The sequence below is a fragment of the Pogona vitticeps genome, chromosome 6 (genome assembly GCF_051106095.1).
Source record: "Pogona vitticeps strain Pit_001003342236 chromosome 6, PviZW2.1, whole genome shotgun sequence".
Lineage (NCBI taxonomy): Eukaryota > Metazoa > Chordata > Lepidosauria > Squamata > Agamidae > Pogona > Pogona vitticeps.
Window position 1 is genome coordinate 100,280,027 of NC_135788.1, and position 26,017 is coordinate 100,306,043.

General features: G+C 42.1%; 3 protein-coding genes and 1 non-coding gene across 4 annotated transcripts in view; 3 read left to right on the plus strand and 1 right to left on the minus strand.

Annotated features, from left to right (window-relative positions):
* On the minus strand, window positions 1-17,680 carry LOC140708461 (uncharacterized). Its single transcript, XM_078377976.1, has 4 exons — window positions 16,410-17,680; window positions 14,237-14,340; window positions 13,650-13,704; window positions 1-146 (listed from the first exon to the last, which is right to left on the minus strand). The coding sequence occupies exons 1-4, from the start codon at window positions 16,651-16,653 to the stop codon at window positions 127-129; spliced, it is 423 nt and encodes a 140-aa protein (XP_078234102.1). The 5' UTR covers window positions 16,654-17,680; the 3' UTR covers window positions 1-126.
* On the plus strand, window positions 4,502-9,761 carry LOC110079127 (dickkopf-related protein 2). The gene is made up of 4 exons (XM_020793950.3): window positions 4,502-5,969; window positions 6,902-7,079; window positions 8,145-8,340; window positions 9,579-9,761. The coding sequence occupies exons 1-4, from the start codon at window positions 5,805-5,807 to the stop codon at window positions 9,631-9,633; spliced, it is 594 nt and encodes a 197-aa protein (XP_020649609.3). The 5' UTR covers window positions 4,502-5,804; the 3' UTR covers window positions 9,634-9,761.
* Window positions 10,997-11,068, plus strand: TRNAC-GCA (transfer RNA cysteine (anticodon GCA)). The gene has a single exon. It is a non-coding gene; the product is annotated as a tRNA-Cys (tRNA).
* Window positions 16,216-26,017, plus strand: part of ARL5C (ARF like GTPase 5C) — a 20,517-nt gene continuing 10,715 nt past the window's right edge. Inside the window, exons 1-2 of the mRNA XM_020793949.3 lie at window positions 16,216-16,357; window positions 24,423-24,483. Coding sequence (XP_020649608.1) covers window positions 16,312-16,357; window positions 24,423-24,483 — 107 coding nt within the window. The 5' untranslated portion in view covers window positions 16,216-16,311. The remainder of the gene's footprint in view (window positions 16,358-24,422; window positions 24,484-26,017) is intronic.

Here is a 26,017-nt window from a genome sequence, read left to right on the forward strand (position 1 = left end):
GACAAGGCATAGGTTGCAGAACTTACTTTTTGGCCTACAAATTCCCAATCCCCTGGCTATCCAGGAGTTGCATTTTCTTGATAACGTAATTTGACTATATCTCCCACCAGTCTGGGTGTGAACTTTCTATGGGCACCATGCAAAATCTGAAAGAATTAAAAGGGCAAATGAGTCCAGGGCATCTAGTGGATAGTCTCTGCAAGTAAAGAACTCCCTGTTTTAAGCTGGAACAATTGTGGAACTAAGTATTTTAGAAGCGGTTGCCGTCACCATGTTGACTGCTGCTCCTCCTCCTCCTCAATTTGTTTGGCTATATGAGAACATGGGTCCATAAACTGGCACATTCAAAACACTTTAAAACAGTGGTTTTCAAATGTCTGATGTTCCTGGATGGTTCAAAATTGGGAAAGGAGTACAACAAGGCTGTATATTGTCTCCCTGCTTATTTAACTTATATGCAGAATACATCATGCGGAAGGCTGGACTGGAGGAATCCCAAGCCGGAATTAAGATTGCTGGAAGAAATATTAACAACCTCCAATATGCAGATGATACCACTCTGATAGCAGAAAGTGAGGAGGAATTAAAGAACCTTGTAATGAGGGTGAAAGAGGAGAGTGCAAAAAATGGTCTGAAACTCAACATCAAAAAAACTAAGATCATGGCCACTGGTCCCATCACCTCCTGGGAAATAGAAGGGGAAGATATGGAGGCAGTGTCAGATTTTATCTTCCTGGGCTCCATGATCACTGCAGATGGAGACAGCAGCCATGAAATTAAAAGACGCCTGCTTCTTGGGAGGAAAGCGATGACAAATCTTGACAGCATCTTAAAAAGCAGAGATGTAACCTTGCCAACAAAAGTCCGAATAGTCAAAGCTATGGTTTTTCCTGTCGTGATGTATGGAAGTGAGAGCTGGACCATAAAGAAATCAGACCGCCGAAGAATTGATGCCTTTGAATTGTGGTGCTGGAGGAGGCTCTTGAGAATCCCCTGGACTGCAAGGAGAACAAACTTATCAATTCTAAAGGAAATCAACCCTGAGTGCTCACTGGAAGGACAGATCCTGAAGCTGAGGCTCCAGTACTTTGGCCATCTCATGAGAAGAGAAGACTCCTTGGAAAAAACCTTGATGTTAGGAAAGTGCGACGGCAAGAGGAGAAGGGGACGACCAAGGATGAGATGGCTGGACAGTGTCTGCGAAGCTACCAACATGAATTTGACACAACTCCGGGAGGCAGTGGAAGATAGGACGGCCTGGCGTGCTCGGGTCCATGGGGTCACGAAGAGTCAGACACGACTAAACAAAACGAATGAAACGATGTTCCTGGAACATTCTGACAGATCAGTTTGCCTGTCACACACTCTTGCCTGCTGTGGGGGCATTTTGTTGGATGCTAGGAGAGCCGTAACTGGCAATTATGGGACTTGAGCCAGCCAGCACCATCTCTTACCCACTCCGTCCTGAGACATGAATAGAGCAGGGAAGTCTTGCTATTAATTTTCCTACAACTTGCTAGTAGATTCCCCTCTAGCTTTTGGTGCCCTCTCAATTTTGCAGCCCTAGGGCAAAGCGCTGATTCCTGCACCCTAGTTATGGCCCTGGATGTTGGGGCTGGTCTGAGACATTTTCCTGCCCAAGATCAAGGATGAGTACAAAAACCAAACAGACTGACTATGGAATGCAACTTCTACACTGGTAATGGGACAATGACCTCCCCTAGTACCCGAGAACAATAGCTTTAAAAAGGCAGGGCAGGCAGCATGGCACACCCAACTGAGCTCCATCCTTCCAACACCACACATTTGTTCAAATGTGGTGAAAGGCCCACTGTGCCTCCTTGACAGGGGCTGGACTCAGTGATCCATAGGGGCGCTTCCAGCTCTGCACTTCTAGGATGATGTATAGGCATCCTTCAGTCTCGAAAGACTATGGTAACGTGCTCTGTATGGAGGACTTGAAACAGCGTCTAGTGTGGCTGAGAAGGCCAATTCGAGAGTGACAATCCCTTCCATACTGAAGACAAATCCAATCTGTCCCCTGTCCAGCTCCCTGGTTTTGCTGCTTTTGTGACTTCCTCTTTGCCTCGGCCTGCTGGACAAGGGTCTCTTCAAATTGGGAGACGCTGTGATGCAATGCCTGCCTCCAGGCTGAACGCTCAGATGTCAGGGTTTCCCATCTGTTGTGGTCTATTCCTAAGGCCTTCAGATCTCGCTTCCAGATGTCCTTGTATCGCAGTTGTGGTCTCCCTCTGGGGTGCTTTCCCTGCACTAATTCTCCATAGAGGAGATCCTTTGGAATCCGACCATCAGCCATTCTCAAGTATATAGTTATGTTCATCAGAAGAAGCTTGACGACTGAGTAATGAACTGACCACAACCAGCGTATGTACAATCAAACGGTGAGCATCTCTCCTTACACCTGAGAGGGTCATTTTGCAAAGAGCAATCTTCCTTAAGCCCCTTTGGAGAATCACTCCAGCATGGCCCAAATAGTGCTAGTTCTACTGCTGGATCAGAAAAGTCAGTTTAAATACTAATTGGGGTCAGATTGAAGTGCTATTCTCTGCAGGGTGTGTGGTCGTCTAGAAATAGCTCACACTGAAGTGCACCTTAAAGCATTCCAAAATGCAAGCTACCTGCCCATGTGGTCACACTCTAAGAGCACAACAATAGGTGCAATTATTGTGATCTACATTATTAGAGGTGTTACCTGCAGCATAAAATGATGGATCTTCATAATGTCCAAAACAGTGTGGAATATAAGAGTGCAAACAAACCCACCCTTGTTTACTCTGAAGTCCCACTGGGCTCCATAGCATTCAATCCCAAATGTGTGTGTTTGTAGGATTGCGGCCTACGGATCAGGATGGTGAAGCTCAAACAAAAGTCCCCCCCCCCCAGAGCAAGGGCCATTTTCACCTTATTCCATTTGTAGAGCTATTAACCTACCCAAAGCAGATAAAGACTAGTGGAGGGCAAGTAGAAGAAGTGAACTCAGTTACTCTGCAGGAATAATTGACTGTCAATTCACAACTGAGAAGTGAAGAAAATATATTTCCTGCTTTAGTGCAGACGAAACTCTGACCTGGTCTGTTGCTTGGGACAAGGAAGAAGGTGCCCCTTCCCTTCCATGTTTAAAAGCCACCTGGACTGGTGGCTGAATTTACTTTGATGCTGCAGAATTATGGGATGGAAGGACATCTTCCATCATATATGAGGGGAGGAGGCTAAATAAGGGGTTGTAGGGCATCAGGCAGCTTGCCCTCCAACAAAATGGAACAGCCAGGGAACTGCTGTTGCCCTATTCATTCCCACCAGACGCTGCTGTCTGAGATGACAATCTCACTCTGGCTAATTTAAGGGCTGGCCCTGGTTATGGCTGCCTTCAATGGGAGTGGTGTTCACTCCCCCTTGTAGGTAAAGGTGTAAAATTTTCCCCAAAATTCCATTTTTTTCTAGGAAAAAAAGTTTGTTTTCTCTCTTTTTTTTTCTGGAAAAAATTGAATTTTTGAGGAAATTTTACATCACTACTCCCAAATACTATAGTCATGAACTTTATTATTTATTTATTTTTATTTATTATTAGATTTCTGTCCCGCCCTTTTAGACAAGTCTACTCCGGGTGGGTTCCATTAAACATTGTAAACTAAAACAGTTAAAAACAATTCAAAACAAAAGCGATTAGTAATGCTTAGTAATGTTCAAGATGGAAAAACAGAAAATTATAATAAAAATAAAGTCAACTATTGACAGGAGGGAAGGCCTGCCTAAACAGCCAAGTTTTTAATTGGCTCTTAAAAACACCCAGCGAGGGGGCCAGGCAGATCTTATTCATTATAATGTACACCGAAAAAGGCACATGCAGATAGGCTAATAGCTTTTCTCATGCACAAAACACCAACATTCAATATATCCAAGAATAAAATGAATGGTCTAACCTCTTCTAGATATCCCAAACAATTTCTCTTTTTTATTCTGCTGAAATTAACATACAGAACCTACAATTAATTTCAAGAAAGTTTTGTGTCATGTCATCCTATTTCCAAGATGAAAACATTATTCTGGAACTCAGGGGGCTTTTTCCAGATAGGTCTTGTGAAATATTATAATAAAGGCAGCGACACACACACAAAATCTCTAGTACATTTTAAGGTACTGCGTCTATTCATATGTACTGTATTTTCTGCTCTCTTCTTCCTGCCCCCTCCATTTCTGTCTACATATAAATGTTTGTGAGAATTTCCAATGCCTTTTGTGATTTATAGGGATAGTCTCAAATTCCAAATTGTAACTATCATTGAGTGTGATACTAAGACAAGGCAAAGACCTTTCTCTCCAGGCAAGCTTTTCCGTAATGACTGGTGGTCTGAGAGGGGTTTTAAATGGATTGTTGTGCTCTGTTGGTTTAAATGTGTTTTAATATTGATTGCATGTACTATTTTAATATAATACTTGTTTAATTATTTTTTTATGTTTGTATACTTACTGTTTTAGCTTTTAAATACTATGTTTAATGATATAAGCCACCTTGGGTCCTTTTAAGGAGAAAGGTGAGATAAAAGTAATTTAAATAAATAATAATAAGTGTTATAGTATGTGTGCAGGCAAAAAAGTCAAACGCACAGGTATGTGCCAAGTGTTATATGTGAGTACTGCATTATGCTCACAAATTGCCTTCCTCCTTTCTACCTCACTCCACTACAACTCCAAAATTTGGTTGATGCCTTTATCCCTGTCTGAAATGTATTATAGCGAGTGAGAAAGCCATTCTCAGGATAAATTTGCTCTGACTGGGATCAGATTTTTACCATAATCAGGATTATTGCTAAACACACATTGAACAACTGACAAGACAGCTTGACACCTATTAATTTAAACACCACTGGTAAGCCCCAATTAAATTTCGCAAAGGCTTTTACGGCTGGGATCTAATGGTTGTTGTGGGGTTTTGGGGCTCTTTGGCCATGTTCTGAAGGTTGTTCAGAACCTTCAGAACACGGCCAAAGAGGCCGAAAAACCCACAACAACCCAATTAAATTGTTCATTTGGGCAGGAAAATAAATAACACTACATATAGGGATGTCTAATGTGTATCCTGACACCATCTGCTTTAATTCAGAGGTTAGGAAAAATAATAATAAGTAATAATAATAAGTAATAAGTAATAATAATAAGTAATAATAAAAAATAATAAGTCCCAGAATTTTTTAGCTGGTTTAGACAGTGACATGCTGTCACTGCGTACAGGGATTCTGGAAGATGTAGTACGCTGATTTCAGCTGAATATTGGTGCGTAAAGAAGAAATAAAGAGGAAAAAGCACATTTTAAAAATAAACCAATTAACATGGAAAATACCATCAACAGATCACACAGAGATGTGCTGCCATGAAAGAGTGAATGATGGAGGCAGAACTTGAAAAAGTTACTTTTACGTGCTCTACTCTTTCCATGGAACACTCTGTCTACAGTTTTATAAAGTTGACCTTGTCGCTTTGCATTTCACGCTGGGGGTGCATCCTGCAAAATGGAAATAAGACTAATGCTTTGTCTCCATGAAGCCAGACTTCTGGTGCCCAGTTTATCTTCCTGGGGGGGGGGGGAGGCCAGAGTTCCTAATCATTATGCTAAGTCTCTAAACCTTGATTGCCTCCTCCTTCCCATTACGTTGGCAAACAGTTTTAACAGCAGGTGTTAAGACAGGCCTCCCTATATATAAACACTTCCAGGCTCACTTGCTCTAGAGTCACTTGTGTTGCGCCTTTGTGTTGCTTGCTGACTCCTTGAAGCCACGGTTATCAGAATGGTGTGGAGCCTGCTTCGCCTTCTTGCCTTCCTTTTCTTCCCCTTGCCCACGGCACCCACCCATCTGCCCATTGGACCATGGATCTTGTCTTTGACAAACCACAATGCCAATGAGGTGGCATCGCTCAGAGGCCCAGCATCATCAGCCAACCTGGAGCAGTCGGTAAGTGCAAAAAACATGTCTACTACTACTGCTGCTTCTGCTACCAACAACAACATTTCCCTACATCCTGGTTGTTGTAATTTAGAGTGGAGGATCCCAACTCTGTGTAACCCAAGTGTTCTTGGGCTGTAGCTCCCAGAAACCCCAGTGAGCACAGCTGGGGAGAAGGCTTTGGGAATTGCAGTCCAAGAACATCTGGGTTACACAGAGTTGGGAACAACTTCCACCTTACAAGATCTACTTTATTTTAGTATTTGTCTTAGAATCCAAGACCTACTGGCAGGAGCTTGGAAACTCTACTTTTTTTTAACTTTCCTTCCACTATTGTCCTGCTGCCTGGAAGATATTGGGGCATGTAATTCAAAAACCTAAATTTTCTAAGCACTGTCAGAATATGCAAAATCCATGCGCTGGGAATTGCAGAATTCTGAGCCCAGGTATTTGTTTCAAGCACTAAAACTGAACAGGGCTCACAGCTCTTCCTACTCTTCCCTCCCATTCCCATTTTTCTTCATTTCAGCAGTATAATGCAGGGTTCAAGAATCATGTTCCTGCTGCTGTCATTAAACAGTCTGAAGGCAGAGGTCTATTTCAAATCATCCAGAAATCTGTTTGTGACCTGCTTCTGCTCATTCAGAGATCTTTTGGTAGATCCTCCATACTCAAGGGAGATGCATTATATTCAAATAATAAAAATAATTTCTAATTTTGCATCTGACTATGTATATAAATCAGCATATGCCGTTTATGCAAAGCAGTGTCCTCTCCTACCTTCTATTTTTCGGTCATGTGCATCTTTTTGGCAACTAATAAATGGCCTTTCTAATATTAGATTCAGAGTTAAACTGGTTTGAAAGGCCAGGATTTTCAAGTCCAAAAGATAAGACTAGCCATCTGATCTGACTTCTCTACTTACCCCATTTCGTCTGCAGAACACTGTGTGTGACTCAGAGACAAGATGCCCCCAAGGCTTCTTCTGTGACCATCACTTTGGCCTCTGCCTAACCCTCAGGAAAGAAGGTGAATACTGCCGTCGGAATGCCCACTGTGCCAAGGGACTCAGCTGTATGTTTGGCAAATGCCAGGAGACTATACCAAATGGGCAGGAAGGTAAGCAGCTGGGACTGTCCTGCAGTGCTTTCTCCACTGTCAAACCAAAGCTAATTCATTTCTGATGTGCAGGCCTTATAATTACACAAATCTCTCTATCTAATGTGTTATTCTTGCATTTTTACTACCAGGGATGGGGGAAAGTGCTTGTGGGATTTTCTGATTCATGCACCAAAACAGTTTGGTTTCTTTGAATATATGTACCGTGTTTCCCCGAAAATAAGGCAGGGTCTTATATTAATTTTTGCTCCAAAAAACATATTAGGGCTTATTTTCAGGGGAAGTTTTATTCTTTTCATGTACAACAATCTACATTGATTCAAATACAGTCATGTCGTCTTCTTCTGGTTGCTGCACAATGATGGAAGGCGGGGTTTCACTTAACTAGGGATTATTTTTGGGGTAGGGTTTATATTACAAGCATCCTGAAAAAAATCATACTAGGGCTTATTTTCAGGGAAACAGGGTACTATTCTTCCCACTGAGTCTTTTTTTTGGGGGGGGGGTGGAATGCCATTTCTTGCTACTCTGCCAATATAGTCTGTCTCAGTTACAGATTGGAAGGTATGAGCTTTGAACAGTAAAAATCACAATAATAAAAAAGCATGCTTTGGAAAATTTGTAGAGTAGCTTTCAAAAAGCAGATGGATTAGGTTACAACTCCCATTGGCCACACTGTCTAGGATGATAGAGGTTATGGCCAGATGCATCTGAAGAGTCTCAGGCTGGAGAAAGTTATATTAAATGTGAAGCTGGAAGCAGATTTAGATTGAGACCATTGGCTATTCTCCTGGGGACATAGGGAACAGCAGTACGGCAACCTAGAGAGCATCAACTTAATAATGGCTGTCCTCTCTCTCTCTCTCTCTCTCTCTCTCTCTCTCTCTCTGTGTGTGTGTGTGTGAGAGAGAGAGAGAGAGAGAGAATACAGCTGTCAATTTGCCTTCCTCTATTTTTCATATCATGAAGCGGCTTAATAAGACAGCCATTTCATGAGATCCCCAAAATGTTCATTCAAGATCATTTGGTTCTAACTGTTAATCCTCTCTTCCATATCCACTGTAGGTGCCCACTGCCTGGAGGATAAAGACTGTGCTCCCAGCGCCTGTTGTGCCCGCCTCCACGGAGAGATGATTTGCCAGAAGCGACTGCTTTTAAACGAAAGGTGCTACGTCCCCCAAGGAGGACTTGGGTTCAGCATGAACCAGGTGTGCCCTTGCCAAAAAGGACTAGTATGCAGAAAGATGACACCACACCGAGAGTGAGTAGTGGTGCGGACAGGAGGGACAAGGAAGGGAGGGTGGTTCGCAACTCATCATACAAATGCCTAACCTTGACAAAGGGCCCTTGAAGCAAGCTGCTTTTCACAATAAATGTTTTGTTGAATGGCTAGATTGACTTGGGTAGGTGCCTCGGGCAGCAAATTTTCCATGGAAAGGATATGACTATTTAGGCCTAAATTTATGTGGTAGTGCCAACAAAAATAGCCCCTTGAATCAACTGCCAAGTGGCAAGTCAATATTTATATAAATCCTGTTGATCCAATGTGATACCCAGTATTGTGTAGTGAAAAGATGATGGACTAGGACTGAAATCCACTGGGAGTGTGGAACTAGTAAAACTACATGTATTCCTTAAATATCCCACTTCCCTTGAAAGCTCTATTAGGGTTATTATAAGTCAGTTCAGACTTAACAGCACATAAAAACAACACTGATTCAATAAATCTACTGTAGCTGGAATACTAGTCAGATTCAGAATAATAGTTACAATTATTGTATTATTTTTACAATAATTTTAATCGTGTATTTTGACTTCCAGAGAGAAATTCAAATGAGTTTTTCAGTCTCGCATGCCAAAATAACTAGGTTGGCCGTGGGTGCCTATATGTTTTGAATGGGTGGGTGGGTGGGTGTGCCATTTGCTGTTCCATCACAAGCAACAAAATATTTTGGGATAGTTCTGGGAGCATGCTCCCAAATTATCAGAGCGCAGTTCTTCATAAACTGCAGAGCTCAGCTCAGATGACTGTCAGCTTGGGCGGCTTTAAAGGGAGAGTGGACAAATGCATAGGGAATAAGGCTAGAACAGCTATTCATCATTATGGCTACATGTTGTCAGCCACAGTAACAGAGGCAGTGTGTCTCCATTATAGTACTGGGGAAGAAGAGAGGAGGAGGAGGAGAAGATTGCTCATATCCAGCTTTCGGTTTCTCAGACACATAGGGCTGGCCACTTGAGGAACAGCATAGCAGACCGGACAAGCTTTTGGCCTGATTCAGCACAACTCTTCTTATGTTTTTATATTCTCCACTAGCCAGGGAGCAATTCACACCCAATCAGAGCATATACTGTGAGCCAGCTAAGCTGCAGCAAACCTAACCACTCACTTCTTCTGTCTTCCTTTGCTATCTATTGAAGATTCCTGTGTGATAACAACAATCTTTCCCCTTCATTGGTTGGTCCAATAAACATTCTCTCTCTTCCTCTCCTTCCCAGGGTGCCGTTTGAGTACTCGATAGACAGAAGTGACTGGAGATGCCAAAAGAATTAAGAAGGAAGCACAGAGTGCTTGCAATTTCTGTATTTATTTCATGTAAATAGCACTGTACATAGACCTGTTCTCTCCTTTTCGTTCTGTTGAATGCTTGCAAATAAACATATCAGAACTGTGTGACCAAATAATGTGCAGATGGAGTAATTCATAAAAGGACAAATCAATAATGTTTCCAAAGGTTGTATCAGCAACAGAGACTAAAGGGCAACATATAGCCCTACACATGTCCGCTCATTGTGTTCTGATAGGGTGACTCTGAAAAAACTGTATGGAAGATTGCAGCCTTAATCCGGAAATACATTCCAGAGCTCTGTCAGCTCTTAAATGCCTTTATTCTGCTTACCGGGCTACCCTATTTCCATTACCTTGCAAGGTTGAGTAACAAGGTAAGGTAAAGGGTTCCCCTTGACAATTGTCCTGTCATGTCCAACTGTAGGGAGTGGTGCGCATCCCCATTTCTAAGCCATGGAGCCCGTGTTTGTCCATAGACAGTTTCTGTGGTCACGTGGCCAGCATGACTAGACACGGAACGCCATTACTTTCCCATCGTAGTGGTACCTATTTATCTACTCGTATTTTTACATGCTTTCGAACTACTACCATGCTGCACAATGGTGGAGGGCGGGGTTTCCTTTAACTGGGGCTCATTTTGGGCTTATATTACAAGCATCCTGAAAAAATCATACTAGGGCTTATTTTCAGGTTAGGTCTTATTTTCGAGGAAACAGGGTAGGTTAGCAGGAACCTATTTCCATTACCTTGCAATGGTTGAATAACAAGGTACTAGATAACAAAACAATAGCAGTGTTCCTAAATGGCTTGGATCCCCATTTAGAAAAATTATCATTTTAACAGTGCATTGTGCAACATTCATATTAAGGACGAGGTTGCATTTTGTTGTTGTGACTGTTTTATTGAGGTTTTTTTTTTAAAAAAAAAATTATTATAGCCCCCAGAAACCTCTAGGGCACATCATGGTTCCCTGGTGGGTCCCATTGCATTTCTAGAAACACTTTATTTTGTACATTTAGGAAATAGGTTTAAATAGGCATAAGGTAATCTAAATTCATTTTGATACTATGCAAACCCTTACTTATATTTTGTCATCTAGGTTTTCTGATGAGATGTTTTAAAAAGTGTGATTAATTCTCCAAGAATTTAGGATGTTTGGAAACAAAATAAAATGAACACTTGTTAGCACCCACCTATTAGTTGCAGAGTGAACCACTATTGATAAGGCCTTTAATCAAAGCAGAAGGGTAACACCTTTAAAAGCAGCTTCAAAAAGATTGTTCTTGGGAAACAATGTGGGTGATGGTTGCAAGTAGAATAACATTGCAAGCAAGCATTATTTACAGATGGGGGTATAGCTCAGTGGTAGAGCATTTGACTGCAGATCAAGAGGTCCCTGGTTCAAATCCAGGTGCCCCCTTCTTTTTAAAATAAATTCAGAAAATTTAATTTCTCAGCTAAATAAGTAGTCCAATTTCTTTCTCTGCAAACACAGAAATTTCTCATGCAGTAAACTGCTTTACAGGTATTGGATATACACATGAGAATGTGGCGTCATTCCTTATCTCCATCATTCTTAGTGCAGAAATAGAAATCTTTAAATCTCAGATATTATGTAGTGGGAGAAATCACACTATTGTATTTAAGAGAACAGGAGGAGTGCAGAGCGTAAACAGACATGTAAATATTACAGTTTCAATTCTGTAAAGTCTAATCTCGGTGGTTTCACAAAGGATTTCCTGTAAAGATTATTTTGCTGAGTTTGAAATATAGGTGAAGTGACAGAGCACTTGCTTTGAAACCAAGCTATACTTACTAGAAAATGCATTGAAAACCATTAGATCACATTTTAAAAGAAGCCAGATCTTTTTAGCTGTAAAATCTTACTGGGAAGCAATGATATAGACAAATCACCATGTGCTCTCTCAAATATTAGGAATTCAACACAAGACAGAGTCAATGGGAGGGATAAGGGAATCAAATCAGGACAGCTGATTTTCGGAAACAAGCATCATGATGATGACAAGCCTAGAACTGCAGAGCTGGAAGGGATCCTACAAATTATCCAGTCCAGCCCTTGTCCGGAAGGAACATTGGGAAACTGAACTCCCAACTCAGATGCCTAAACCATTGAGCTATCCAGCAGTTCCTAATTGATTCTTAATTCATAATTGATCCCTGGGAGCAAAATGTCACTATGTATTTTATTGTGGTTTTATATTTAAATCAATTTATTCAGAAATAAACTGAAGGTTTATATACTGTGATATATTCCACAACTGGATCTTTCACATACCTTTTCATAATTTTATTTTCCTTAAAGGCTATATATGTGGGTAGGTAATTTGGAGTAACTGCTAGTCCTGAGAACACGTACTGCAGTGGTTAGAGCATATGACTGGGTCATGTGAGATCCAAGAGGAAATCTCCCATGGAGCCATAAAACTCACTGGCAGATCTTGTGCAAGGCACTGTCTTTTGACCCGATCTACCTCACAGAGTTGTTGTGTAGATAAATGGGAATGAAGAGAGCCATGTATGCTGCCTTTAACTTCCTGGAGGAAAAGAAGAATATCTATGTAGGTGACTGATAAATAAAAATATTTATTAATTAATGTAACTAATAAATTAGATACATATACTTGCCACCACATGTGGTGACAGAGAACATACAGAGTGTACTGTCTTCCCTTCCAATGGTTAGTAACAACTCTGGGGAGTGAGGTAATGTACATTGGAACAGGATGACGGCTAGCTGGATGCTGTCACTAGTCCCTGTGTACCAAACGTGCAATGCAAATAATGCCCCTCAGCTGTTTATAGGGAAAGATTAAACAGGAAGATTCGATCATAGCTTTTTCCACACAACACTTTCATTTAAGAACATTTTTAAAGGAAAAAAGTGCATTGTTTTAACGAATGTAGCAAGAGAAAAATGCATTAACCCCCTCTGCACTAAGAAAGATCTTCCGAAAAAAACACTGATCAGTCTTAAAATATTAACCAATTGGTGTTTTCATTAGCTATACCATTTTGCTGGTGTTTCCCCCAGCATTTTACTCCAGCCTTCTTTGTTCTGGATTTAACTGTTGAGAGAAGGATAAGGTCTTCTGAATCTTCGTCGTCATTTAGTCATTTAGTCGTGTCCGACTCTTCGTGACCCCATGGACCAGGGCACACCAGGCCCTCCTATCTTCCACTGCCTCCTGGAGTTGTGTCATATTCATGTTGGTTGCTTCGATGACATTGTCCAACCATCTCATCCTCTGTCGTTCCCTTCTCCTCTTGCCTTCACACTTTCCCAACATCAGTGTCTTTTCTAGGGAGTCTTCTCTTCTCATGAGATGGCCACAGTACTGGAGCCTCAGCTTTAGGATCTGTCCTTCCAGTGAGCACTCAGGGTTGATTTCCTTTAGAATTGATAGGTTTGTTCTCCTGGCAGTCCAGGGGACTCTCAAGAGCCTCTTCCAGCACCACCTCCAGCACCACCTCCAGTTACCTCAGTTTTGAGGTAACTGAATCTTCAGTTACCTCAAAACAAGCCCACACTGTAACAAAATTGTCAGTCCCTATTTTTGCTTTTAACTCTGTAAAGATGCTAAGACAATCGCAGCAACTTGTTTGATCACTATTTATTTACGACTTATTGATATACAGTATTTTATTTCCATCCTTCCCACTGCCATAGAACTCAAGGCACTTTGTTCAGGAACAGAAACTCGACTGATGTTGTTCCACTACTTTAGGCATAAGCCCTGAAATTTGAGGACTGAACCACAATTCCTGTGGCACATATGTATTTTTGAACAGATCCCATTTCACATGCAATTTAAGTCACCTCTATTACAACTGGACTCCAGGGACAGAACTCAAAGCAACAAAAGGGATGGATATTTTGGTTTTGATGGTTTTTTTAGTATAGTTTTTTTAAATGTCTATTTTCCACAGGAGGAGGGGGAGGAATAGAGCTGGTTACGTCACCAAGCAGAGGAAATACATACCACTTCCTGTCTTGTAGAATAAGACTTCCAAAAGACCATATTGTGCAGTTTCACTCTGTGAAGAAAAGGAAGTAAACAAACTAGCATTTGGGACTTTGACATTTTCTACACAGTCATCTTCCAGACTTCTAGGGCTTTTAAAAACATTGATTCAAAATTAATTCTGTTGGGCCAATTTAGGCTCCAAAACTATACTCATATACATGAGAATTAATTTGACTGAATACATTGATATTTACTTCTATTCCTCTAGAACTTATACATAGGATTGCATAATTAGTTATTTACATTATTTGATTTAGGGAACTAGTTTAGTGTATCATGCCAGTCTTCTGTACTGCCTGCAGTTTAGGAGTAGGACTTGGGAGACCTGAATTCAAATCATACTCTCTGATCTTAACCTATTTTAAAGGATTGTTGTCAGGATAAAAGTAAGAAGGAGGACCATTTCTCATAATACCGGAAACTCATCCGTAAAATGAATATGGGATAATCAAGGCAGAGGAAAGTAAATACAATATGAAATACCTGTATTTCTTTACACAATGTATAGTTAAGTCATGGAATGCACGATGTTAAAGACGTACCTTGACCTCCTTGGAAGAAAGATGAGAAACAAATGTATCGAAATGATGTTGGTGGTGATGATTATTACTACAAACTCCTCTTACTCCATGTACATTACAGGTCCCTAGTGTGAGAAGTGAGAACACGTAGCCTTTAACAAAACTCCTGCAATGGAACTAGCACTTATATTACTGTGCAAAACTGAAGAGGCCATCGTAAGCCACAATTATCTAACCTATAGCAGCAAAACCAACAAAGGGCGTTGTGGCATCTTAAAGATGGACAGATGTATAATGTTGCCTGAATACTTATAGAAATAGAACTGACAGCTAGTTTCCGGCAGGGTCCTGGGAGGTCCATTGTTGTGATGAATAACCTTAAAAAGAGCTGAACAGGATCAAAGCAAAGATGTAACTGGTCCCACTATCCTGTTCTCACAGCAGCCAACTTATTGAAAGCCCACAAGCAGGGCACGAGGGTAACTGTACCCTCCCACTCATCAGTTTATACAGCCACACACTACATCTGAAACCAAGGGTAACATACAGACATAGTGCATTGGTAACCATGAACGGATGTAATCCCCTTTAAACCCATTAAGGACAACACTATTCATCACTTCTTCTTATAGAGTGAATTCCACATTTTTACTGTAGAAAGAAGGAATTCATTTTGTCCGTCTGGATCATCCCACATTTTCTTTTTGATTCCAGTATTATCAGAAAGAAAGAAAGTTAGGAAACTTATCTCCACTTTTGCCATATTTATTATGACCACTTTTACAAGACTTTCCCCCCCCCAAACTAGGCCCCTCCCTTGATTTTTTTCCTCCCTTAAAGGATCATGCCCTTTTCTCCAACTTTTCCAAATGTAAAAATTCTTATTTGTAGAAGTTGTTCCCAAGAAAGATGATACAATGTGAACTATCCTTCCCAGCCTCACCCACAGAACCAAGAATGACTCTAATAATACGTAATTAGTTTGGGACCCTGAATAAGGTATTTTTAAGTAAAAATATATTTTTTAAAAATTAATAAATACGCCAATTTCATTAAACCTTTTAGACACTGGCCTAACAGATTCTGTAACCATTATTGCCACCCTACGATTACGTAGAATGAGGCGGTCACCTACGGTAGCAAATTTTTAGTTAGTATTTTTAAAAAACTTTTATTTTACTGCCCTGTAGAAGGAGAAGTGCTTGTGGTAGTTTTACCTCATACAGAAAAACAATTCAGGTAGGTATGAGGTATGGTACATCTTGATTTGGTTTATTAAAAGGAAGCCATTTGCTGCTATAGGCAGCAAGTACTGTATCTTGGGTCAAGCCTCCTCCAAGTGAAACACCTCATTGTTGCAATGATAACAGTGATAGAGGAGGAAGGCTATCAGGACTGACACTCCTGACCTTTCTGAGTATCAGGAAGCACAATATTATCTGCTCCCCATTCCCAGACTTTGGTCTTCCCTCTGGGCTCACCTGCGATCCTCAAAGTAGCTGGGAGGAAAATAGAAATGTTCAAAGAAACAGATTACAGTATGGTTGCAACCTTTCCCTGCTGCAATGCAAACATTCTGCGGGTTAGTGCCATCCTGAATGAGCAATGAAGAGCCATTAACTTTAGCAAAGACCTGCTCCTATTTTGGTTGCAAGGATCCATCCAGCTGCCTGCACATTTTTTGACCCTCTTCTTCATGGTGTGGTGGGGGCGATGAAGGCTGCCACACTGGTGAAAACAATGGGTATGAGTGGGAGACTCTGCCCTGTTCCCTCCAAACAACAGGCAACATAAGAGAAAGGAGATTAGGACGGCTCCCTTTCCCCATGCTGGACACCCGCCCCCACGGGACTTTCCCTTTAAAGAAAAGGCACTTATCCTCCGATCACCCCCTGTGAAACGTCCCCGCCTTCCTCAGAAACTCTGGTAACAAACAAGCGCCGCATGCTCAGGGATTCTCCCCGGGCCAGAAGAATTTTCCCACCAGAGGCGGGGCTTAACGGGAGGGCTCCGCCCCTGCCGCTTCCCCGTCACAGCGGAGGTGATAAAAGGGAGCGGAGGAGAGGCGATTCCCTCAGGAGGCTGCGGGGCTCGTGATGGGGCAGATATTCGCGAAACTCTTGAGCATTTTCGGAAGCCGCGGTACGGTAGCTCTGCGCGTCTCCTCTCCTCCCCCGTTCCCCTTCATTCTCACCATGTCCTTGACTTGTCTTTTTTCCTTCTTTTTTTTTTAAACTTTGCACGTTATCCATCTTCTCTTGGGTCTGGCTTCGTTTTCCCTCCTCGCCTTGTTGTTTCCCGTTCTCCTCCGGCTTCCCTTTGCTCCCCTTCATGTTTTCACCGATTTGCACCCTTCCTTCCCCAACCCCTCCGCCTTCCAACTTTCTCTTCTCCCTTCCCCCTTCACTTTGATCATTTGAATTCCTTTTCCCTTTCATTTTTTTTTTGAGCCTTCCTTTTCTTGTTCGGTTCTTTCCCGGCTGCTTTTACGTTTTGCTTCCATTTTCCTGCTCCGTCCTTCATTCCCGTTTGCTGGGTTTCTGCTTCCCTTTTCACCGGGCTTGTATTCCGTTCATTTCTATTCCGCTCCCATCTTTTCGCCCTTGATAATTAATATTTCTTCGAATATTCCGCTTTTCGCCTCATTGTCTACACGTCCCCCTTCTCGCCCCCTCGCTTGTTTTGTAAACCTGTTGTTTCTCCTTACCCATATTTAGTACTGTATTTTCCCCCTCTTTCGCTCTATTTCTTTTGCCAATATTGCCTTTATTCTTTTTAGCTTCCGTGCATTCGCTGGTTTTATCGTATTCTTCTCTTTCGTGGCCTTTTTCCTCTTCATGTCCCCCGTTCTCTAACTTCTTTTTCTTCACTTAAAAAAAAATCCTCTCCCCCCCCCCCCAATCTTTTTTTCCTTTCAAGGAATTTGATACCATATGGCTGGGTGAGATTTGATGGGAGAGGGAGCTCCCTGGCCTTCCTAACACACCAGCAGAACCATGGGCTGGTGGGGATGCAATGGCTTTTGTGGGGGGTATTCACCCCACTATATGTGGTACAGATCGTGGCACTGTGTGTTGGGCTTGAATTGTGGCCATGTGGGGGCTGCAAGTGTGATGATGGGGTGGGGGAGAGAGAGAACGCTTTGTGTACAAATGAAATGGTGTGGGCAGGCCCATCCTGAAAGCTTGGAGGGCTTTTTATAATTTCTGTGAATTTTCCGGTTGATTACCTCTGCTATTTGTTGTTGTTATGTGTGTCAAGTTGCCTCTGATTCATGGTGATCCTATGAATAAGCAATCTCCAAAATGTCCTGTCTCCAACTACCCAATTCAAGCCTGTGGCTTCCTTTAGACTAGAGTTCGTCTCATATTAGGACAGCCTTAGTTTCAACATTTTTGCCTCTGGAGATAGTTCAGGCTTGATTGGATCTAAGACTTGACCAGATTTCAAATGAATCAATTTTTCCCCTGTCAGCTCTCTTTAGATAATGAAAGCAATATACTTTTCTGTATCACTTTGCACCATTGTGTTTCCTGAGGGACATAGGAAAACTCATTGTACAGAGGTTCCCTAGAGACGGCACTTCTCATATGCTCAAAAGAGGGCATACGTTGCATGGTACACATGCACAGTTGCCAGGTTAAACCTCCATCACTGGTGGTTTTGAGGCTATCTCAGGTGAAATATCTGAGAGCTTCTCTGAGGTTGGAAGCAACAGCTGATGAGGACAAAGTTTGCTGAAGAGTCAGGAATGCAAAGATAGGGGTGGAGAGGGAAGTGACACTTAAAACTAGATTTAGATATGTTGGAAAAGGGGGTTGCTGTGAATTCTTAATCCTTTTGCATCCAGACTGGGCAATGGAGAAACAGTAGTTGAGCTTGGACTGAACAGATCTGTTTCCTTTGGAAGTGTTGAGTCTTAAAATGAAATAGACATTGCTCGCCATTGATCACTGGGAGTCTGTGTGGGGGGTATAGATTCAGCGGGGGGGGGGCTTGAGTTACACAGAGCCTATCATCTTTGTTTCATGTGATTTATTTGCTCAGGCAGGTGTTTGGTGGCAAGAGCCTTTTTCCATTCTTTGTTCTGACTGCCTTTCATGTTTGGTGTGGCCTTCTGTTGTTCTTAAACTGAAAAACTTCTGCTTGGAGTTTTTAAATTCCCCGTGGTTTTGGATGGGGGCCTGAAGCAATAAGGGACTCTGGTCTTACTGCCTGTTGCATGTTCAGGGGTTTATAAACACATTAAATAAACACATTCCTTCACATTCACAAACACTTGCAGACCTGTGTTAAGAGACCCTTTCTTGAACGTCAATGTTTTTGTCACAAAACAGCACACCAAGGGCGTATATGAAAATATTCATGGTAGCAGGTATGTAACAGTAGAAAGGTCTCGTTTGCAATGTCATGTTCACATTCAGGCTTCCATGCATGTACAGTGTGTTAACTTGAACACAGAATTGTCCTGATCTAGTGAATGCATTCTAAAGGCAGCATAAGATTGGCTATACAGTATTGGCTGTGTGCATATTCCTGTTGCTTGGAAATGGGAGAGAACTAAATCTGTCAGATGGACAGTGTGTGTACAAACTCATGTTTCCATCCCTCAGGTTCCTGTGTATCATAAGCTTGGTGTATTAGGCACTGTTTGCGTTGAAGCTCAATGGCCTGTAGATTGCACACAACCCGTTCCTGTTGCCATGGTTCTTTGACTTAAGGCCAGTGTGTTGTGCATGCACACATTCGTGTTTTTTTTGATGTTCTTATAGGCTTGCACAAATTACACATACTTTTATTCTCACAAATGCATATCGTAAGAAAAAGAGTCTAGGTTGCATCTGCATATTTCCTTAAACAAGCAGACATGCATAAAAGCAAGCCAAAGATGCTGCTGCATTTACCTATCAGTCTAAATCATGGTTTAGCACAACATACATGAACAAGAATGAACAATGCCTATTCTTGGGCTTTCGCACTCACCTCCTCCAAAGAGGAGTTTGGAAGGCTTTACTTTTGCTTCTGGTCAATCATAGCTTATTCTGTCATCCAGAACTGAATTGTGGTTAGTGTTAACTAGGGTTAGTTTATAACCAGCAACTTCAGAAATTATAGTTTGAAGTTGCCTCATTTTGAACTAACCGCAGTTAATTTTAGCCACAGTTAGTTGGATCTAGGCGTCATGACAGACTGTGGTTTGAGCAAGGGAGAAAGTAGATGCTTCTGAATTCCTTCCTCTTGGTCATGCAGAAGGAGAGGTCTTTGGGAGATCAAATAATGCTGTAGCTCATTCTTGCTTCTGTCCCTTGCATTAACTTGTGGCTTAGCATGTGCAAATATGGGCACTGTGTGTGTTTGCACTAGAGATGGGGGTATTCGTATATGAATATCCCTGCACAGGTGGCGGTAACGAGGGTCCACTCACCAATCTGATGCATATGGCATGATTCTACCAGTGGCTCCGTAGCGCGCAATCCGCTCACCACTCCTGGCAGTAGGTGGGAGGACAAGCCTTGCTGCAAAGTCGAAGAGTGGCGAGTGGATCGCGAGCTGCGGAGCCATTGGTAGAATTGCACTGTCCGCATCCGTGGTGGATCGGTGAGTGGACCGTCCAGCCCCATGAGGCTGGACCTTTGTTAACACCAACTGTGCAGGGATATTCGTATACAAATACCCTCATCTCTAGTTTGCACTTTTTATTCATGTTTGGAGTCAGACAGTGCAGACAGTACAGCTTATTATGTGAGTTTGGCTTTGACCTTTGTCTCTGGAGAAAACATATTCTTCCATTGTGTTGTTTCTTTACATTTTGAGTAGAATTTCCTTCCTTCTCCACAAAGCCATTTAGTGTTTATCTGATGAAGCTGCCAGACTTTTCCTTCGTAGAAAAAGAGCCAGCTTTTTAAAAATTGGGCTCTTTGCCAACAGAAAGAGCCTTATTCTTATTACCTGCTCTGGCCATATATGGAATTTTTTATCCAGGGACAAAGGGGCTTATGATGTATAGCTTGCAGTTGAAAGAAACATTCCTTGAAGCTTTGCACACACTAAAACCCCCTAGCAATTCACTAGAGAGAAAGTTATTCATAGGATTGTTGACCTGTAACCTCTGCCACAACCAGGTACAACTTGTTTGCTTTGTGTCCTGATTTCTTTGGTGTACTCAGTGACTAATTTGGTCAAAAGCGGTGTGTGGGGGTGGGTGGTGGGGAGGGTTGGGAAGAACCCTGAACAGGTTTTTTCTGAATAGAATGAGAAAGAAGTGTTCAGGCCTTATACAGCTTGTACCAAACTTTCTCATGTTTTAGACATCAATTACATTCCAAACTGTGCCTTCTTGTCTTTCCTGTATTAGTTAGGCAGTGGTCCCCAACCTCGGGCCTCCAGATGTTCTTGGACTACAACTCCCAGAAGCCTTCACCACCTCCTCTGCTAGCCAGGATTTCTGGAAGTCCAAGAACATCTGGAGGCCCAAGGTTGGGGATCACTGAGTTAGAGGCCTTGTTTTGTTGGGTTCTTTGTAATGCTTCTTTGAGCTCTGTGGGGTTCTAGGTTAACCACAAGACGTAAAGAACAGGGAGTCTAAGTGTAGGAGGGCGCAGTGAGGGTAGCTAGTTCAGCCCAAACAGGGCCAATGGAGGATATCTGGGATGGTGTCTGTCAGAACTGGCAAAGTTACTTTCAAAAAGCAATGTTAGTAATTTGCTGAAATCCTGTTGCTTAGTGTAGTTAGACACACTAGAGTAGGCTCGTTGAATCAGTGGGGATTTGGTGAGTCACTTCCCCCTGTAAGTTCCATTGATTCAAGAGAGGCTCCTCTACCTGCATCTTAAGTTGCAACTAGAGTGGGCTCATTTGAATCAATGGAGGTTGACTCACCAAACTCCCATTGATTCAGTGGGCCTAGTCTAGTATGACTTACTACGCTAAGCAACAGGATTCTAAACTATTGTTTTAAGCCCCCTACCAAGGTATCAGATGCTGTAATAATTAGAAATTGGCATGAACTGCCTATTTGGTGGTTCATGCTGGTTCAGTGAAAGCCTGAACAGGTTTCTGTGGTTTTGCACCCACCCTCTCAGGAGCCCACTCGAAAAGAGTGCACCGGCTTCCCTGCCCCACTTCTGGGAAGTGCTGCCTCTGAGTGGGCACCCACTTGTTTCAATTTATCTATAATAAAAGTTATCTGAGGGTGAATTGGTCTTGAACGGGCAATCAAAAGCTATTAGTTTTATAAAAGACCTGCTCTTCATTTGTTTATATGGACCAATCCAACTGCCTGCATTTCGGAACTCTTATTTTTGCGGAGTGACTATGGAGACTGTCATGATGAGCAATGGTAATTCCAAATTTACCACTACACCAGTGGATGGCAAGCGAACTGGTCCAGGTATAACTCCTGTCTGCTCCAGCAGGCCTCCCTTGGCGGTTGGCAGTACTGTATAAGAGTTGTAATCCAAAACATCTGGAGAAGCCTCAGCATGCCTATCCTTGGTTCAAGTGCCAGACTAGGACAGGCAAGACCCCAGATGAAGTACCTCCTCACTCATGAAACCCAATGTATTGGCATCTGTCCCATATCTTTTATTCCATATCTTTGGAATAAATTCCCAGGAGAGATTTGCTAAGTGCCATTCCTCCCAGTTTTTAAGAAGCTCCTTAAAATGGAATTGTTTAAAGCTTAGAATTTGTTCTATTAACGCTTGCCATTTGATGCCCAACGGTGGTTTAAATTTGTTTACTTATGACAGATTCGGCAGGCCATTTGGTTTTATTTTATTGTTCATTGTTTGTCAGTGTTTATAACTGGTATTGTATTATCTGTAATTTATACTTTTGCTGGTTATGAGCTGCCCAGATAATGTGTCTTTCACGCTTAGTTGGTTCACAAGTTAAATAAATAAGTAAATCTTAGCCTGTCATGTTTTCTCAGCCTAATCTGTGCAAGAAGATTGTTGTGAGGATAAAACATATGTAGGATTGGGAAGGTGGGGATGGTGGACTCTGGGTTCCTTCAAGGAAGGCTAAGATTACAATGTAAGTCAAAATGTCAAATTATTTCTTCTGAATGGCGTGTGTTAGACTCACAGAATGACTGATGGCTTTAAATAAGTTTGTCTGGCAATGTTGATTATGTAATATTTGTCTGTCTGTCTGTCTGTCTGTCTGTCTGTCTCTCTCTCTCTCTCTCTCTCTCTCTCTCTCTCTCTCTATATCTATCTATCTATCTATCTATCTATCTATCTATCTATCTATCTATCTATCTATCTATCTATCTATCTATCTATCTATCTATCTATCTATCTATCTATCTATCTATCTATCTATCTATCTATCTATCTATCTATCTATCTATCTATCTATCTATCATTCATACTTATATCCCGCCCATCTAGTCTTTGACTACTCTGGGCAGCTCACAACAAGTAGAATAAAAACAATTAAAATATAACAACAATTTACAACAATAAACAATCATTCAAGATGGGATAAAAGGAAAAAAATAGATCAAGTAATGCCCGGAGGGAAGGCCTGCCTAAATAGTCAGGTTTTAAGTTGGCTTTTGAAAGTACCCTGCAAAAGGGCCAGACGAATCTCGGAGGGGAGATTATTCCAAAGATGGGGAGCCATTGCCGAGAAGGCCCGGTTTCTTGTTTTTTCTTTCCGGGCCTCCCTCGGCGTTAGGCTCCTCAGCTGCACCTCCTGGCTAGATCAAGTGATATAGAGAGATCTAGGTGGGAGGTGGCGTTCTGCCAGATAACTAAGTCCTTAAACGTTTAGGGGTTTATATGTAATCATTAAAACGTTGAAATCAATGCGGTATGGAATCGAACAGGCAGCCAATGCTATGTGGCCAGGGTGGGAGAGATATGTTGATGTTTTCTCACCCCACTGAGAAGTCTTGCCGCCGCATTCTGCACCATTTGAAGCTTCTGCATCAGTCCCAAAGGTAGCCCCACGTAGGGCGCATTACAGTGGTCTACTCTCGAGATTACAAGCGCGTGGACGAAAGTGGTGAGCGCCCCAACATCAAGATACTGACACAGCTGGGCAATCCACCAAAGATGGAAATAGGTGGAGCGGACCACTGACACCACCTGGGTTTCCATGGTGAGTGCCGGGTTCAGATGGATCCCCAAGCTGCAAACCTCACTCTTCACGGTGAGAGGCACCCCTCCAAATGAGAGGGAGTTTCCCAAACCATTGATGGTGGGGCCACCCACCCTCAGGACCTCCATCTTGTCCAGGTTCAGCCTCAGCCCATTTTCCTGCATCCATTGCAGTACAGTCGCCAAACAGCGCTGAAGGGACAGAACGGCATCCACTGTGGTTGGAGAAAAGGAGATGTACAGCTGAGTGTCATCAGCATACTGATGGCACGATGCCCCACACCCCCTGATGACCCCATCCAGCGGCCTCATATAGATATTAAACAGCATTGGAGAGATAATTGAGCCCTGCGGGACCCCACAATTGAGGCTCCACGGGGCCGAAACCCTCTCCCAAAGCTGGACTCTCTGAGGACAGTCCTCCAAGAAGGATCGGAGCCAGGCAAGCGCCAGGCCACCAATTCCCAGCTCGGAGAGCCTCCTCAGGAGGATACCGTGGCCGACAATATCAAAGGTGGCTGAGATACCGAGGAGGACCAACAGAGACGTTTTACCCCTGTCGGCCTCCCTCAGTAGGTCATCCAACAGGGCGACCAATGCCGTTTCTGTACCATGGCGCGGCCTGAAACCCGACTGGAACGGATCCAGGGCATTTGTTTCATCCAAATGAACTGAAGCTGATTGGCCACCACCATCTCCACCACTTTACTAATGAAAGAAACATTGGCAACAGGCCTGTAGTCTAAGGAGCTTGTTAGCAGATCACCCTAAATCCCCTGATCATTCAAAGGGGGAAGAGAGTTGCATCCTACACGGATATGCGAGTAGTATATAAGGTTGTGTCTTTTCAGTCACAAGTTCACTCAGTAGCCATGTGGAAGAATTATGCTTCCTTTTCCTTCACCTATCTAACCATAATCCACAGGTACAGCTAAGGCTGAATATCTGGAGTAATAGTAAAGTAATGGACTGGAGTAATGGACTGCAGTACTAGTTCAGATTCTAAACAGGTTAAGGAAATCTTAACTATACTGTATATTTTCTAGAAACATGAATACCTATTTTGAATGTCTCTTGTGTTTTTTGTCTCGCTCCAGAGCATAAAGTGATCATTATTGGCTTGGACAATGCTGGAAAAACCACCATCCTCTATCAGTTGTGAGTATTTCCTTTCCTTCTGCATTTCTGTTTAAATTCAATCTACTGGTCAGGAAGCTTGTTCAAAAACAAAGGTTCCGAGACGCTTAGGATTTAAGCAGAGTTGGGTGTAACTGCTGGAATGCATTTCAAGTACAGCTACTTGCAGCTCTTAAGTAACACAGCAGTAAAATAAATTTCTCAGGTTTTTGGACTATTTGAGGGAGTTTCATTGCTGGAGTGGCTTTTTAAAATGTTTTGTTACTTGTTGAATCTAGATCCATTACTTACGCAGCGCACTTCCTATTTGACCTCAGAACCAAGGGAAACAGCTGGTGCCAATTGCTTACCAGTGTAAACATGCTCTTACTACCACATGGTTTAATTAACTTTGAAAAAATTGTGAGTACCGGCAGCTATTCAGCCTAACCTGTATCCTAAACGCATTGGGAGACTGAAATGAAAATGTATTCCTCCTCTTGGCATCAGTGGAGCTTTAAATTTGGCTGTTTTATGCCCCTGGTATTTACAGCATATTTGGAATCTGATGGCTGTTATCATAATGATAATAATAATGTGCCATCAAGTAGGTAGACAATACTCAGAAGTGGTTTACAATTCTACCATTCCCTTTTTCTGGGGGCACCCTGGGACTGTATAGCTTTGCCCAAAGTCACACAGGCAAGAGGCACAGTGGGGAATTGAATTCATAATCTCTGTCTCTGCAGGCAGATACTTAAACGCCACTGAGTTATATAAAATAAATTTAAATTAAATAATAACAATTTTTGAATAACAGGACGTTAAGCATACAATAAGCTCAAATGTCAATGAAGACTTGTTTCTAGTTTTGTACAGACTCAATGATATACCATCCTCTGAAACATTAAGAAACTAAAAAATTATTTATTTAGAGTCCAACAGGTGTTCCAGAAGACTCTGACTAAACTTCTGTTTCAGAAGACTATATACTGTATCATCCAGTCTGTACAAGACTATATAGAAATACATTTTCGTTCACATTGGAGCTTATTGTATTCTTAATGTCCGATAACTCATTAAATTGTTATTTATTTAATTTAAAAATATTTTTACCCTGCCTTTCTCCAAAATAAGGTCCCAAGGTGGTTTACATCATTAAAAACAAAATAGTAAAATCTAAAAATAGTAAATTACGTATTCAAATATTTAAAAAAATTACTAGCTTTATATTAACATTAAAAACATTGCTAAAATAGTTTTAGAAGCAACAAAATATAAACTATCCCATTTATTGGCTCCTAGACAGTCAGTCAGAAAGGAAAAGCTTGCCTGAAGGGAAAGGTCTTTGCCTGATTGTGGAAGAATAGCAAAGTCCTCTTGTGGAAGGGAGTCCCAAAGTCTGGGAGCAGCAACAGAGAAGGCTTCTCTCCTGTGTCCCCATCAGACGTACATCTGAAGGTGGTGGGACTGAGAGAAAGGCCCCTCCTGATGACCTTAACACCGGGGCAAGCTCATAAACTGAGATGGTTTTTGAGATAGCTTGAACCCAAGCCATTTAGGGCTTTATAGGTTA